We start from the raw sequence: 17,351 nt of genomic DNA, 5'->3' as shown, positions 1-17,351 counted from the left end.
GAAGAGTAAACTTATTTAGTCCAGTTCATGAGACAAATTGAATTCTTGCCAACATTGACCGACAGCTAACAGAGATGTGTGTTCATGTCGTAGAGGTAAATATTAATTACAGTGTGTTTAATACACACTGTACTGGAGGAGTGGTATGACTCAGTTTATCAGAGAGGAAGAGAGAAGGAAGAGAAGCTCTCACCTGTGGAGGTTCCTCTGGGCTCTGCTCTCCTGGTTGCTCTGGTTGCTCTGTGAGGATGTTGGACTGTGAGCAGAGGAAAGAGACTCAGAGGAGAAACTCACTCTGGAGCACCAGGGGGGGGGGGGGGGTCGTCCTTTCAAAATAAAAGCTGCCAGCTTCTTGTATTTCACACTAATTTGCTGCTGATGTGTTTGAGTTCAACTCGACTGGGGGAGGAGCCTCATCAGGCCCATCTACACCTGCACCCATTGGACGGTACCAGCTGTCAATCACACTGTGGTATCCACCCCCCCCCCCCCCAACTCATCTGGTGCTTTATGGTCTGTTTGACTCTAAATGATCATAATTCAATAAATGAACATCAGCGGTTTGAAGAAGACTTGAAACATAAACTCCTCAATGTTTACTGACGTTAAAAGAGAGAAGTCATTTTCTCATTGACCTCTATGGAAACTACCAGTGGAGTCGCCCCCTGCTGGTCAGAGAGAGAAGACAGGCTTCAGACACTTCTACACTGGCTTCACTTTCTAGACCCAGAGTCTAAATGTTTGACTGACAGTCATCTGACCCTCTGATGGTTGATGGACAGATGGACAGATGGACAGATGGACAGATAGACAGATGGACAGATGGACAGATGGACAGATGGACAGATGATGGACAGATAGACAGATGGACAGATGGACAGATGGACAGATGATGGACAGATAGACAGATGATGGACAGATGGACAGATAGACAGATAGACAGATGATGGACAGATAGACAGATAGACAGATGATGGACAGATAGACAGATGATGGACAGATAGACAGATGATGGACAGATGGACAGATGATGGACAGATGGACAGATGGACAGATAGACAGATGATGGACAGATGGACAGATAGACAGATAGACAGATGATGGACAGAGAGACAGATGATGGACAGATGGACAGATAGACAGATAGACAGATGGACAGATAGACAGATGGACAGATGATGGACAGATAGACAGATGATGGACAGATGGACAGATAGACAGATAGACAGATAGACAGATGATGGACAGATAGACAGATAGACAGATGATGGACAGATAGACAGATGATGGACAGATAGACAGATGATGGACAGATAGACAGATGGACAGATGATGGACAGATGGACAGATGGACAGATGGACAGATGGACAGATAGACAGATGATGGACAGATGGACAGATAGACAGATAGACAGATAGACAGATAGACAGATGATGGACAGATAGACAGATGATGGACAGATGGACAGATAGACAGATAGACAGATGATGGACAGATAGACAGATGATGGACAGATGGACAGATAGACAGATAGACAGATAGACAGATGATGGACAGATAGACAGATGATGGACAGATGGACAGATAGACAGATGGACAGCTGGACAGATGATGGACAGATGGACAGATGATAGACAGATGATGGACAGATAGACAGATGGACAGATGGACAGATGGACAGATGGACAGATGGACAGATAGACAGATGGACAGATGGACAGATAGACAGATGGACAGATAGACAGATGGACAGATGGACAGATGGACAGATAGACAGATGGACAGATAGACAGGTGGACAGATAGACAGATGGACAGATAGACAGATGGACAGATGGACAGATGATGGACAGATGGACAGATGATAGACAGATGATGGACAGATAGACAGATGGACAGATGGACAGATGGACAGATGGACAGATGGACAGATAGACAGATGGACAGATAGACAGATGGACAGATAGACAGGTGGACAGATAGACAGATGGACAGATAGACAGATGATGGACAGATGGACAGATGATGGACAGATGATAGACAGATGATGGACAGATAGACAGATGGACAGATGGACAGATAGACAGATGGACAGATGGACAGATGGACAGATGGACAGATAGACAGATGGACAGATGGACAGATAGACAGATGGACAGATAGACAGATGGACAGATGGACAGATGGACAGATAGACAGATGGACAGATAGACAGGTGGACAGATGGACAGATGATGGACAGATGATAGACAGATGGACAGATAGACAGATGGACAGATAGACAGATGGACAGATGGACAGATGGACAGATAGACAGGTGGACAGATAGACAGATGGACAGATAGACAGATGGACAGATGATGGACAGATGGACAGATGGACAGATAGACAGATGGACAGATAGACAGGTGGACAGATAGACAGATGGACAGATAGACAGATGGACAGATGGACAGATAGACAGATGGACAGATGGACAGATGGACAGGTAGACAGATAGACAGATAGACAGATGATGGACAGATAGACAGATGGACAGATGGACAGATGGACAGATGGACAGATGAACAGATAGACAGATGATGGACAGATGATGGACAGATGGACAGATGGACAGATGGACAGATGATGGACAGATGGACAGATAGACAGATGATGGACAGATGGACAGATGATGGACAGATGGACAGATGGACAGATAGACAGATAGACAGATAGACAGATGATGGACAGATGGGCAGATGGACAGATAGACAGATGATGGACAGATAGACAGATGATGGACAGATGGACAGATGGACAGATGGACAGATGGACAGATAGACAGATGATGGACAGATAGACAGATGATGGATGGACAGATGGACAGATAGACAGATAGACAGATGATGGACAGATGGAAAGATAAACAGATAGACAGATGATGGACAGATAGACAGATAGACAGATGGACAGATAGACAGATGGACAGATGGACAGATGGACAGATAGACAGATGGACAGATGGACAGATGGACAGATAGACAGATGGACAGATAGACAGATGGACAGATGGACAGATGGACAGATGGACAGATAGACAGATGGACAGATGGACAGATGGACAGATAGACAGATGGACAGATGGACAGATGGACAGATGGACAGATGGACAGATAGACAGATGGACAGATGGACAGATGGACAGATGGACAGATGGACAGATAGACAGATGGACAGATGGACAGATGATGGACAGATGATGGACAGATGATGGACAGATGATGGACAGATGGACAGATAGACAGATGGACAGATAGACAGATGGACAGATGGACAGGTGGACAGATGGACAGATGATGGACAGATGATGGACAGATGGACAGATAGACAGATGGACAGATAGACAGATGGACAGATGGACAGGTGGACAGATGGACAGATGATGGACAGATGATGGACAGATGGACAGATAGACAGATGGACAGATAGACAGATGGACAGATAGACAGATAGACAGATGGACAGATAGACAGGTGGACAGATGGACAGATGGACAGATAGACAGATGGATGTCTTGGCCCACAAAGTGTAAAATTGTGTTATTGCTCTGATTAGTATTTTTTTTATTCACAATCATAAACCTGTCTTTTATTAAATAAAGCAGATCTCCCATGATGCTCTGCTCCCCCCCCCCCCCTCAGCAGCAGGAAGCAGAGCACTGACACACTACAGATGTTGTTGCTATGGATACAGTCTGAGCGTCAGTGGGATGTGGTGACGTTGCCATGGTAACGCTGAGGTTCCGTGATGCTGCTCAGTTCCTCTCTCTCGCTGCAGAGAGGCTGCAGGAGAACCGGTTCTCTGTGTGTGTGTGTGTGTGTGTGTGTGTGTGTGTGTGTGTGTGTGTGTGTGTGTGTGTGTGTGTGTGTGTGGTGACACTGAGTCAGTTTCCTCCTCCAGGTTTTTCCACCTCTGGGACCGGGACTGGCACAGAACAGGTTCTTTGTGCCGGTTTGAAATGACCGAATGGTTTAAACTCCGCTGCACCTCAGCTGGGACACAACTGTGCTGTTGTGTTGCAATGACCTCAGAACAAACTGAGCGTGTGTGTTTTGGAGGCAGATTGTGTTTGTGTGTCTGCTGCAGGACGAGAGTCACAGGGATGAAGAGAGGAAGATGTTGGATTTGGGATTGAGGACATTTTCTTTCTTCCACAGAATAAAGTTTTATTGATCGTCTGCTGATTCCGGTCTTTATGAAACTATAAAAACTGTGAAACAGACGTCAGATTATCAGATTATCAGATTATCAGATTATCAGATTATCAGATTATCAGATTATCAGATTATCAGATTATCAGATTATCAGATTATCAGATTATCCGTGCAACTGTTCAATCAGATAAACAATCACCTCCATGTCTCTTTATCGAATCAATATGGTTTCAAATAAGATAATAGGTTTGTTTTCACTGAGTTTGTCTGTGTGTGTGTGTGAGTGTGTGTGTGTGTGTGTGAGTGTGTGTGTGTGAGTGTGTGTGTTTCATACACTCTTGAGGTTTAAAGATGATTGGCAGCTGAGACTGGAAGATGATGGCACTCGTATCGTTTCATCATCTTCATCCTCAGTCTATCACATGTTTACAAAATAACAACAATTCACAGATTTGTCTTCATCTCCAGACGAGTGGTTCTGAAGCTCAAAGCTGCAGTTGAAGGTAAAACATTGTTAACAATAAGATGTTCTATAGTTTGCTTTATAAAATAAAAAGGGAAATAATGTTAAATATGTGGATAATGAATAGTGAACACATTTGTTTGTGTTAGTAAAACATTCACACTTTGCAGTTAGTGAACGTTAAAAGAATTTGTGAAGATTCGTGACATTTTAAACTTGATGACAAAACATTTGAACTGTTGGAAAGTGAACATGAAAGTGAGTGTTGGTCATGTGACTTCAGGGTCATGTGACCTCAGGGTCATGTGACTTCAGGGTGGAGATGACTTCAGGGTCATGTGACTTCAGGGTGGAGCTGACTTCAGGGTCATGTGACCTCAGGGTCATGTGACTTCAGGGTGGAGATGACTTCAGGGTCATGTGACTTCAGGGTGGAGCTGACTTCAGGGTCATGTGACATCAGGGTGGAGCTGACTTCAGGGTCATGTGACTTCAGGGTCATGTGACTTCAGGGTGGAGATGACTTCAGGGTCATGTGACTTCAGGGTGGAGCTGACTTCAGGGTCATGTGACTTCAGGGTCATGTGACTTCAGGGTCATGTGACTTCAGGGTCATGTGACTTCAGGGTGGAGCTGACTTCAGGGTCATGTGACTTCAGGGTCATGTGACTTCAGGGTCATGTGACTTCAGGGTGGAGCTGACTTCAGGGTCATGTGACTTCAGGGTGGTGCTGACTTCAGGGTGGTGCTGACTTCAGGGTGGAGCTGACTTCAGGGTCATGTGACCTCAGGGTGGTGCTGACTTCAGGGTCATGTGACCTCAGGGTCATGTGACTTCAGGGTCATGTGACTTCAGGGTCATGTGACTTCAGGGTCATGTGACTTCAGGGTGGAGCTGACTTCAGGGTCATGTGACTTCAGGGTCATGTGACTTCAGGGTCATGTGACTTCAGGGTCATGTGACTTCAGGGTGGAGCTGACTTCAGGGTCATGTGACTTCAGGGTGGAGCTGACTTCAGGGTCATGTGACTTCAGGGTCATGTGACTTCAGGGTGGAGCTGACTTCAGGGTCATGTGACTTCAGGGTCATGTGACTTCAGGGTGGAGCTGACTTCAGGGTGGAGCTGACTTCAGGGTCATGTGACTTCAGGGTGGAGCTGACTTCAGGGTCATGTGACTTCAGGGTCATGTGACTTCAGGGTCATGTGACTTTAGGGTCATGTGACCTCAGGGTCATGTGACTTCAGGGTCATGTGACCTCAGGGTGGTGCTGACTTCAGGGTCATGTGACCTCAGGGTCATGTGACTTCAGGGTCATGTGACCTCAGGGTGGTGCTGACTTCAGGGTGGAGCTGACTTCAGGGTCATGTGACTTCAGGGTCATGTGACTTCAGGGTGGAGATGACTTCAGGGTCATGTGACCTCAGGGTCATGTGACCTCAGGGTCATGTGACTTCAGGGTCATGTGACTTCAGGGTCATGTGACCTCAGGGTGGTGCTGACTTCAGGGTGGAGCTGACTTCAGGGTCATGTGACTTCAGGGTCATGTGACCTCAGGGTCATGTGGACTTCAAGGTCATGTGACTTCAGGGTGGAGCTGACTTCAGGGTCATGTGACCTCAGGGTCATGTGACTTCAGGGTGGAGCTGACTTCAGGGTCATGTGACCTCAGGGTCATGTGACTTCAGGGTCATGTGACTTCAGGGTCATGTGACTTCAGGGTGGAGCTGACAGTCTCCCTCCACCAGGGCACAGGACAGACCTTCCTCTCTGAGCAGAGCTGGAACACTCAGCTGAGGAAGGTGTGCGTCCAGCAGCAGCTCCTGTTTCCTGGGGACAGTCCAAGTCTCCCAGCTGCTGAGAACCGGTTCATGTTTTATAAACAACACACACTCACAACGCCAGGTTCTCAAGATTCAACTGAAGGGGAAGTTTATTGATGCAGCACATTTAAAATAAGTGTTAAAATAAAGACACTCAGTTACAGCAGCAGCTTCTCACTGGTCAGAGTCGATCCTCAGGAAACTTTACAGTAGATTATAAGTGGATTAAACATCTGAGTCCAGTTTAGCTGAGGCTGAACTGAAGAGTTCCACCTGATTCTGAACCTGTCAGGACCTGGTCCTCAAGAAATGAGTAAATTACCACATGCACACGTGTCTCCTGTGGTTCTGTAAACGGACCTGCTGTGACTGAGCACCACCACCACCAGAACCACCACAACCACCACAACCACCACCAGAACCACACCACCAGAACCACCACCAGAACCACCACAACCACCACAACCACCACCAGAACCACAAGAACCACCACCACCACCACCACCACCAGAACCACCACCAGAACCACCACAACCACCACAACCACCACCAGAACCACAACCACAACCACAAGAACCACCACCACAACCACAACCACCAGAACCACCACAACCACCACAACCACCAGAACCACAACCACAACCACCACAACCACCCCCACCAGAACCACAACCACAACCACCAGAACCACCACCACCAGAACCAGAATCAGAACCAGAACGACCATCACCAGAACCAGCAGCAGCCGGAGGGTCTAGGAACCGATCATGTGACCTGGAGACCCCCTGACCAGCCTGTGGAGGTGGAGGCAGCAGAGCTCTTCTTCACAGAGCCTCTTTGTGAGGGAACACGCTGAACCGACGCTCTTCACCTCAAAGTCCCTGATGAATAAAAAGCCTCATGACGCAACACAAACAACATATTTAAGGTGTTTTACTTTCATACTATATTTGTGTAAGTGGGTGTGGCCTCTCGTTTCCATGTTGGCTGTGATGACAAAAGAGCCTTGTTTGCACCGGGCTGTTTATAACATGTTCCATTCATTAGCAGAAGAGTGGCCGTCTGTGACCTGCAGCAGCTGAGGTGACCACAGGGTGGAGCTGCACCTGGGTGGGGTCTGCACCGGGGTGGGGTCTGCACCGGGGTGGGGTCTGCACCAGGGTGGGGTCTGCACCGGGGTGGGGTCTGCACCTGGGTGGGGTCTGCACCAGGGTGGGGTCTGCACCGGGGTGAGGTCTGCACCTGGGTGGGGTCTGCACCGAGGTTCAGAAACCTGCTGACATCCACCTTTAACTACATAGATAGATAGATAGATAGATAGATAGATAGATAGATAGATAGATAGATAGATAGATAGATAGATAGATAGATAGATAGATAGATAGATAGATAGATAGATAGATAGATAGATAGATAGATAGATAGATAGATAGATAGATAGATAGATAGATAGATAGATAGATAGATAGATAGATTACTTTATTCATCCCGAAGGGAAATTAAGTCGTCATAGCAGCCGGTATATTTGAATACAATAAAATACAATAGAATAAAATAAAAAATATTGAGGTAGAAAGAATAAAAAACAGAAACACAAGATAAATAGGTAGATAAGGTGCAGTGGCAAGATGATGGTAATGTTATTGTTAGAAAGTATATAAAAATAGTACAGTATATATAGTATATAATATAACATAATATATATTTATATATGATAGTAATTATACCAATATAATACATCCACCTTTAACTACATCCACCTTTAACTACATCAACATTTAACTACATCCACCTTTAACTACATCCACCTTTAACTACATCCACCTTTAACTACATCCACCTCCAGCTCTACATCCACCTTTAACTACATCAACCTTTAACTTCATCCACCTCCAGCTCTACATCCACCTCCAGCTCTACATCCACCATCAGCTCTACATCCACCTCCAGCTCTACATCCACCTCCAGCTCTACATCCACCTCCAGCTCTACATCCACCATCAGCTCTACATCCACCTCCAGCTCTACATCCACCTCCAGCTCTACATCCACCTCCAGCTCTACATCCACCTCCAGCTCTACATCCACCTCCAGCTCTACATCCACCATCAGCTCTACATCCACCTCCACCTCTACATCCACCTTTAACTACATCCACCTCCAGCTCTACATCCACCATCAGCTCTACATCCACCTCCAGCTCTACATCCACCTCCAGCTCTACATCCACTCAGCTGCTGCAGGTCAGTGACCACAAGGGGGATCAGAGCCCTGCTGACATCCACCTTTAACTCTACATCAAACAATATAAAGTCATTATAAGATTTATACAAACATTAAAAAATATATGCTCATTGTAAGATTATTAAAGATATTAAACATTATAAACAAAATTATAAATAAACTCTGGTCTCGATGCTACCTGTGCTAACACTAGAGGCCGCTAACGCTCCACACTAACCGTTGAGTTGTGTCGTTGCTGGTTGGTTGATGTGTTATTAGACTCCGCCTTCTTGAAGCCGTTGTCCTCTCTGATTGGCTGGTGGAGCCGCCGCTCCGCAGCGCGTCACAGGGGACCGGAAGCTAGGTTTCCGTGTCGGAGCGTCAGCAGGAGCTAATGGCTGCGGAGCGACCGGAGCGGCTTCACTGTGAGTTCCTCCCGGTTCCCGTGCTCCTCTCCGGACCCGCAGCGGGAACATACATGACCCAGAGCACATGTATGTTCCCGCTGCGGGCCTGTCGGCACGGCCCGGCCCGGCACGGCCCGGCACGGCCCGGTACCGACAGCTAGCTCCATGCTAACTGTGGCTAATAGCTGCTCTCTGTGATTCACAGCAACGGAAGCTAACGATCGATTCTACGACAAATCATGAGATTCACGAACAGAGTTTACGCAGCGTAGAGATGTCGAGATGTCAATCAAAGTGTGTGTGTGTGTGTGTGTGTGTGTGTGTGTGTGTGTGTGTGTGTGTGTGTGTGTTTGTGTGTTTGTGTGTTTGTTGTTGTTGTTGATCACGTCTCATCAGACCAGAGGACATTTCTCTAGGACAGTGATGTCTTTGTCCCCGGGGACATCTGTTGTTCTGTCTTTGGCCATTATGGAGCAGTGACCTTTTCCTTGCTGAGTGGCTTTTCAGGTTATGGGGGGGGGGGGGGGTGCAGAATTTGGCATCACTATGTCAAATAGCACGATCTGTCGGCTGCTACACACGAACTCCTAGTCCGAACCTCACACCTCCACTGTGCACACGCCTGTCAGAAGCTCTGGAATGTTCCTGTAACCAGGTGCAGTGTTACTCCCTTAATATTAATATTAAGTATTAATTATACTGAGTTTAGAGTCTTTGGTTCAGGGAAAGGTTTCAACCTGAGAAGTGTCCAGCACCTGCAGGGAGTGGATGGACAGACCGGTGAAGATCTGGATGGAAGTGGAGGAGAAGGTCTGAGGGTTCAGGGACATTCGGTTCATCCTAGAATCTGCTCATTGGAGAAGATCCTGATGAGGACAGGGAAGGTTCTGATTGGAGAAGCTGGAAACTGTTTCCTTTTGATCAACAGATTCAATCATCTAAGACTTTGGTGAAAACATTGTCTGCCATTTATTTTCTTTAAGTCCTGGTGACTTCATATGAACCAGATCCAGCTGTGGAGCAGAACCTGGTGCAGCCACATGTGTGTCTCCTCAGCTGGAGAAGCTCAGGCTTCGGACACTTGTGTGGACTTGAGAGACTGTGTCTGATGCTGAGATGTTCAGAGTGTGTGTCTCTGTGTGTCTCTGAGGGTAGTGAGTAGTTGTGTAGTTGTTTGTCTGTCCTGTCCCCATGGCTCATGTCCAGTGATGATGGGGATGCACATCAGAGCCGATGCAGATGAATCTGTAAGAGTGAGAGTTGGAGGTCATGGTTGCTCCGGCAGTTTCTGTTTGATTGTCTGAGATCTGCTGTGCAGTGGAAAGATCCAGTTTGTACCTGCTCTAATGTTCAGAAAACACTTTCCTCAAACGTTCCATTGCTGCAGCTCCTCTTTTCAACACAACAACACAACAACACAACAACACAACAACACAACAACACAAAGGAGAGAAAGTGAGACGCATCACGTCTCCTTCAAACTTTGAGATGTAAACTGAAGGTTTCACCTTCAGGATCAGGATGTTCCTCAGATGTTCCTCTGATGTTCCTCTGCCAGATGTTCCTCTCTGAGCGTTGACATTGATCTGACTTCATGTCTCCTTCATGACGTCAGGAGTGTTGAAGGGACTTTGGGGGGGGCCACAGGCTTCAGGAGTGTTGAAGGGACTTTGGGGGGGGCCACAGGCTTCAGGAGTGTTGAAGGGACTTTGGGGGGGGGGCCACAGGCTTCAGGAGCCACCGGCCACAGAAACACATGATATCAAACCACATCCTTCCAATCTTCAAACCGTTCTTTCTGTATCTAAATTATTAGTGGTGGGGGAAAAAATCGATTCTGTTCAGTATTGCGATATTTTGCGCCCGCGATTATATTGATACTGTAGCACAAAGTATTGCAATATTTAAAAAAAAAAAAAAAAGTGAGTTTAAAAGATACCTAGTGTGTATGTGGAAAGGATGTTCTCCACTGCAGGAGATATAGTAACGTCCCAGAGGAACTTTAACATCTGAGCATGTTGACCAACTCCTTTTTCTGAACAAAAATGCCAATATTCTCAAATGAATTTAACATTTTGGGTCATGACCTTGCAGCCAACTGGACTGGACTCTAGTAGAACACATTTGTTTATTTTTCTCAATTTGATTGAAGCTCTAGGTTCCTCTTATTTATATGATTGAGCTCAGTGTTCATGTTACTCTATTATGTCTGCTTGATGTTACTGTATTGTATTTAAATAATCGTAAGTTATGTGCTGGGAGCTCAGCTTTCATGTGAGAGGTCTCCTATTCAGAAAATAATTACAAAGGTCCTGTGTCCTGAATGTTCAAGGACAAAGTTTTTACACTTCAGTTAATGTGTAGAAGAAAATGTTGTTCACAGAATTAAATGTGACATTTGAAGTGAGTCTTATTTTCCTCATTTTGTGTAATGCCTTTGAATAAAATGGGGGACATGAATCGCAATATATCGCAGAATCGCAATACTATTGAATCGTCACATTTTTGCCAATTCCCCCCCCTATAAATTATACACAAATTCAATAATGAATATGTTTCACACCATGGTGTCAATGACCAGCCCCCCCCCCTCAGCAATGCAAATGATTAATAGTGAAAAATCCATATTGTATAAATAATGTTGAATCTCTTGTTTCTCTTGCAGGACTCTGCCTCTTTTACAGATGGAGGAAGTGACTGTGTGCGAGTAGGCGGAGCTTCAGCCCATGAGGTGAGATGTGAACATGCTGAATGAGAAACTGGAGATACGACCTTCGACCTCGTTTCTCACGTGACCTCCTCTGTTTCAGCCCCCCCCCCCCGCACTCTGCCTCATCGTGCTCGTCTTCCTCACGCACCTTCAGCTCCCGGCTCTGCAGCCCGGCGCCGGCGGCGTGGACACGCCCCTCCCCGGGCCTCCAGCCCTCCCAGCGGCGGCCCGCCCCGGCGGCGTGTTGGTGTACGATGGCGCGGTGGGATGCTGAGGGCCGCCGCGGGGGTCTGTGATGTCATCGCCCAGCAGCCCGGGCGAGAGCCGGCGTGGCGCTCCCAGATTCTTCGTGGGCTGCGAGGACGATGAGAGCGAGACCCTGGACGACAGCATGAGGACGGACATGGAGCTGTACGAGGACCAGGAGGACTCCGACTCGGTGGGACACACCTCCTGTCCTCATGTCCTCTGTCCTCTGGGTTCTCTGTGTAGCTCCGGGTGCGAGCAGGAGCTGCTGCTGGGGTCAGGTCGTTCATAACATTTCAGATGAGTCACCAGTAGGGAGGCAAAATTTCGGGAATATTCAAACTTGGAAACTTTCCATTGGAATTAAGAGGAATTAACGGGAAATGTTGTGGGTAATTTATACTAACTGTATTTACCTTGTCATATACAGACATAAATATGAACATTTTGTTGTGTCATAGGCTGATTTGAGCCCTGAGGAAACTTTGGGCACTTGACTATATGCTTCTGCATCGTTGTGTCATTCTTAACATAGGTCTTTGCACAGTATTTGCAAATGTACACAGCCTTTCCTTCTACATTGGATGAGGTGAAATGTCTCCACACATGAGAGAGTGCACGTGGCATTGTTCTGTAGAATAAGATGAGAAACAAGTTTGTAAAAAAACACTAATGCAATGCCAGAGATATAAATAGTTAGCCAAACAATTGGAATCGTCTGTAAACATATTTTACAATTGATGGATAAATGAATGGAAATAGTCTACATGAACAGATGAACAATCCTCAATCAGCATGCTAATATATTTTCCACAGTAATATCATGGAAACTTACCTGACTAGTCCTTCACTCTACAGCAGGCCTCAATAGCCCTGCTGTAGAGTGAAGCATGCTGGGAGTTATCTGTGCATGTGGTGGAAGAATGACCAGTGGAGGGTTGAAACTCAACGTTCCATACATCTTTAAAATAGAGTTTTGAATGATGTTTTTATTGCTCAGCGTTTAATTTGCTTATTTATTTATTTTTTCAAAATTCCCAAAATTCCCGAGCATAACTTCCCATGGAAAGTTTCTGGAAAGTTTCCGGAAATTTACCGGAAACTTTCCGCCCCTTTGCAACCCTAGTTACCAGCAGAGTTCAGTTCACATCATGACGACAACAAACCAGAAGGTTCCAGTTGAGTCCAGTTCTGTACCTGGGTTCCACAGAGGAACAGGTCCATGTGTTGACCTGCAGCAGGTCCCAGATCAGAGTCCTGATCTACAGTCAACCTTATGGTGTTGGTTTCACTTTTATATTTATATATTTATTAGGGCTGGGCAAGTTAATTCGTTTCAATCGAGTTAACTCAAGTGATGAGTTAACTCGATTAATTATTTTATCTCGCATTAACTCAGGTTTGATTATTTATTGTTTTATTGTGAAAGTCAGGCTTTTATTTTCTTAAAGTCTGTTGCTGACTGCTGCAGAACAGGAAAAAAGAAAATAATTGGCGGATAAACAATTCAATTAAAACGGGTTAACTTGCCCAGCCCTAATATTTATATATATATATGTGTGTGTGATAATGGATATAAATACATGGGTGGATCTCTGCATTGATCACCTCCGTGGTGTTAAAACAGTTCAAATACTATTCAAACATAAATATCAGTGTCTTCTTATATTTATGAAAATCTGATTGTTATGAAAACATCTTTATAATCATCATAATGCAATATGATGAAAACAGGTAGATGGCTCTTCACATCTCATAGATCAGTTATCTTCTTCTTTGTGAAGCTTTCATAAATGTATCACTACTGCCACCTACTGGTGTAACAGTCTCAAAAAGATCCCAAAGAATCTGTTAATTCTTAAACATAATATTATTATTATTATTGAAGCAACTATGTTGAGTTACAAAGGAAATGAGTTGAAACTTTGCTCTGAACAGATTCTTCTGTGATAACTGTCAATGTGGTTCCAACATTAGATAGAATCACAGTGATGCTGCCGTCAGAGTCAGAACTTCCTGTCTGTCCCCCCCCCCCAGCCTCCGGAGCAACAGATCGAGGTGGGGATCTGCTGCATGATGAAGAAGTCCAAGTCCAAGCCCATGACCCAGATCCTGGAGAGGCTGTGCAGGTTCGAGTTCATCACTGTGGTCATCTTCCCCGAGGACGTGATCCTCAACGAGTCCGTGGACAAGTGGCCGCTGTGCGACTGCCTCATCTCCTTCCACTCCAAAGGTAGCTCGCTGTCAAGCACACACTGAGCACACACACAGGTTACACAACTCATGGAAATACATGTGAAGCAAGTTTAATATGTTTCCTTCAGAGGTGATGAAACCGTATTCTACTAAAATGAAAGAAATGCATTGATCTTCAAACCGAACATCCTGTGTCAACATGTTCATCAGCTGCATGTGCATACTCATCAGAGACTGTGGGAAAACCTTCATTCTACACAATAAAGCATGCAAATGTATTTATATTTATACTATACATAGGAATTGTGTTTATTTCCTACAGTGCTCTATATGTGGTTATAATTGTGTTTTAGTTATAGTTATTTTCTCAGTTACATTACTTTTCTCACAAGGATTTGATAACGACATCTTAGGAATCACAGACAGGTTGTGGTGTGATCGATGAGGTTTTTACCGACCTCGCAGACGGTCACTCAGGGTCAGCTGCAGTTCTGTCTCTCACGTGAGAGGAACTTCATCCCTCGTTATTTCTCCTGTGGGAAACACGCTCTGTTCTTTCATGTGGGCAGACTCCATCTGATCGCAGTGTGATTCCCAGAACTCAGGTGTAAATGAGTTCATTTCCTATGTTGGTTATTATGTTTAAACTTCATTTAATTATGACATTTCCTGTGGCCCAGGCTTCCCACTGGACAAGGCAGTGAGCTACGCCAAACTCAGAAATCCTCTGCTCATCAACGACCTGAACATGCAGTACTACATTCAGGACAGGTGATCTGACTTTATACCTTCAGTGACTCACTAAAGGAAAGGGAGGCATGTTGTGGTTTCATATGTATATTATTTGAACTGTCTTCAACAGGAGGGAGGTGTATCGCATCCTGCAGGAGGAAGGGATTGACCTGCCACGCTACGCCGTGCTGAACCGGGACCCAGATAAACCAGATGGTCAGTCTGCTCATGATAATATATAACTCCCTTCTCATCCATGTATCTTTGTACATTCTTCTACCTCCTGGACAAAAGGTTTTCAGACCACAGCCACAGTCCATGCCACTTCCTGAGGTCTTCAATTTAAGACTGCATTGGTTTATTTAAGCTTGTGGATAAATATGGTATCAGATGTGAGGCAGGGAAAGTGTCCCCTCCTCCCGGGCTGTGACCTGCTGGGTTAGACATTTAACTGCTGTGGTTACACAGTGACGTGCAGCGAGTCCCTGGACTCATGAACCATCAGATGTTTCAAGTCTCTTCACTTGGCTGAGAGGAGGAAACACACAACCTCTACTTGTGTGTGTCTCAGAGTGTAACCTGGTGGAAGGAGAGGACCACGTGGAGGTGAACGGAGAGATCTTCCAGAAGCCTTTCGTTGAGAAGCCCGTCTGTGCCGAGGACCACAACGTCTACATCTACTACCCCACGTCTGCCGGGGGGGGCAGCCAGCGTCTCTTCAGAAAGGTCGTTTTCTCAACCAGTGCACGTCAGCATGAAACTTAGTTCTGTCAGTGTTGCCATAGTAACCCCTCTCAATGCTCATTATGTTCATGTATAGCTGTAAATCCTCGGGCTGCACAATCAGCTGCATCTCAACAGGCTCGTCTCCTTTCTCCTTCAACCAACGATGATGTGTCTCTACCTCTTGTGTTGTGTGGTTGAAGCCTGAATGAGTCCAGGAGACGGGAGGTGGTGAGAACCAGGCTCCCAGAGAAATGCTTCTGTGGGGTTTTAGATTTAGACAAGACCACAAAAGTCAAATCCACGTCCACCACCTGTCGTGTTGTTCCACAGTAGAAGATCCAAAGGACGACATCACAAATTGATATAATCATCTTGCACATCTCTTACATATAATATACATTTAAGTCACAGTTCATGGTTTTCGCCTCATGAAGCTTTGACCTGAATTTATTTCTATACTAAAGATTGTGTTCTTGTTATCTGTTGCTGTGCCAGAGGAAGAACATGAGAATAAACAGAGGCAGCTGAGCTTGGGCCTGATGTAGTTTCCTCTCCCTGTGATGTGTGCAGATCGGGAGCCGCAGCAGCGTCTACTCACCGGAGAGCTGCGTGAGGAAGACCGGCTCGTACATCTATGAAGAGTTCATGCCAACAGATGGAACTGACGTTAAGGTGGAGGACTGATTATTCTCAATCTAGTGAAGTGACTTGTCTGAGATGGAATATGAGACTTGAAGTGGTTGGTTCACACAGAATATGTTGTGTAACTTCCTGTTGGGGACAAACTCTTAAAGCGTATGTACATTCAAACGAATTCCATGATGCTTTTCAATAAGAAACCTCCAATCACTGAGGTGAACATTTTTCTCGGTGCAGTTCTAACATCAGACGGAAGCTGAAGAATTCCAACTGAATCAAGTTCTTTTTGAATTCAAGGTCCCTTTTGAATGGGTCGGTAACCATGGCAACAGTGTGTTCTCCTCAGCACGTTGGGTTTGGTGCAGCTGTGTGTTCAGAGCCAAGCGTCACACTGAAGACACAAAGTGTCCTCAACACAAACCTACCCACTGTCATGTCTCCAGGTTTAATAGCGTGGTTCTAAATGTCTCGTGGTCATTTTGAGCCGTGGGACATTCATCATCTTAGTCAGAACAACCTTTAAATGAGAATAACTCCAGTGATGTCTGTGTTTATGTGTATTTCCTCTGACCTCAGGTCTACACTGTGGGACCAGACTACGCTCACGCTGAGGCCCGGAAGTCTCCAGCTCTGGACGGGAAGGTGGAGAGAGACAGCGAAGGCAAGGAGGTCCGCTACCCGGTCATGCTCTCCGCCATGGAGAAGCTGGTGGCCCGCAAGGTCTGCCTGGCGTTCAAGGTGAGACAGGACACGCTGGTGATGTGCTCTGTTTGTCCCGGGTTTTATTCTGAAAGAAACGTGTCCTCTCGTCCTCCGCAGCAAACTGTCTGCGGCTTCGACCTCCTCAGAGCCAACGGACACTCGTATGTGTGCGACGTCAACGGTTTCAGTTTCGTGAAAAACTCAATGAAGTACTATGACGACTGTGCCAAGATCCTGGGGTACATCTCCACTTTACTTTCCTCATGAGAAAGTTTCCTCTTGCCTTCG

At 45.9% G+C, this 17,351-nt stretch overlaps 1 protein-coding gene across 1 annotated transcript in view; it reads left to right on the top strand.

The window, feature by feature from the left end:
- Positions 1-11,824: 11,824 nt before the first annotated feature.
- ppip5k1a (diphosphoinositol pentakisphosphate kinase 1a) overlaps positions 11,825-17,351 on the top strand; it is a 28,881-nt gene continuing 23,354 nt past the window's right edge. Inside the window, exons 1-9 of the mRNA XM_061068084.1 lie at positions 11,825-11,843; positions 11,923-12,261; positions 14,106-14,301; positions 14,945-15,035; positions 15,127-15,212; positions 15,568-15,722; positions 16,293-16,394; positions 16,938-17,099; positions 17,181-17,302. Coding sequence (XP_060924067.1) covers positions 12,118-12,261; positions 14,106-14,301; positions 14,945-15,035; positions 15,127-15,212; positions 15,568-15,722; positions 16,293-16,394; positions 16,938-17,099; positions 17,181-17,302 — 1,058 coding nt within the window. The 5' untranslated portion in view covers positions 11,825-11,843; positions 11,923-12,117. The remainder of the gene's footprint in view (positions 11,844-11,922; positions 12,262-14,105; positions 14,302-14,944; positions 15,036-15,126; positions 15,213-15,567; positions 15,723-16,292; positions 16,395-16,937; positions 17,100-17,180; positions 17,303-17,351) is intronic.

This window comes from Limanda limanda, chromosome 3, assembly GCF_963576545.1.
Source record: "Limanda limanda chromosome 3, fLimLim1.1, whole genome shotgun sequence".
NCBI lineage: Eukaryota > Metazoa > Chordata > Actinopteri > Pleuronectiformes > Pleuronectidae > Limanda > Limanda limanda.
This window is presented reverse-complemented; position numbering and strand designations above follow the sequence as displayed.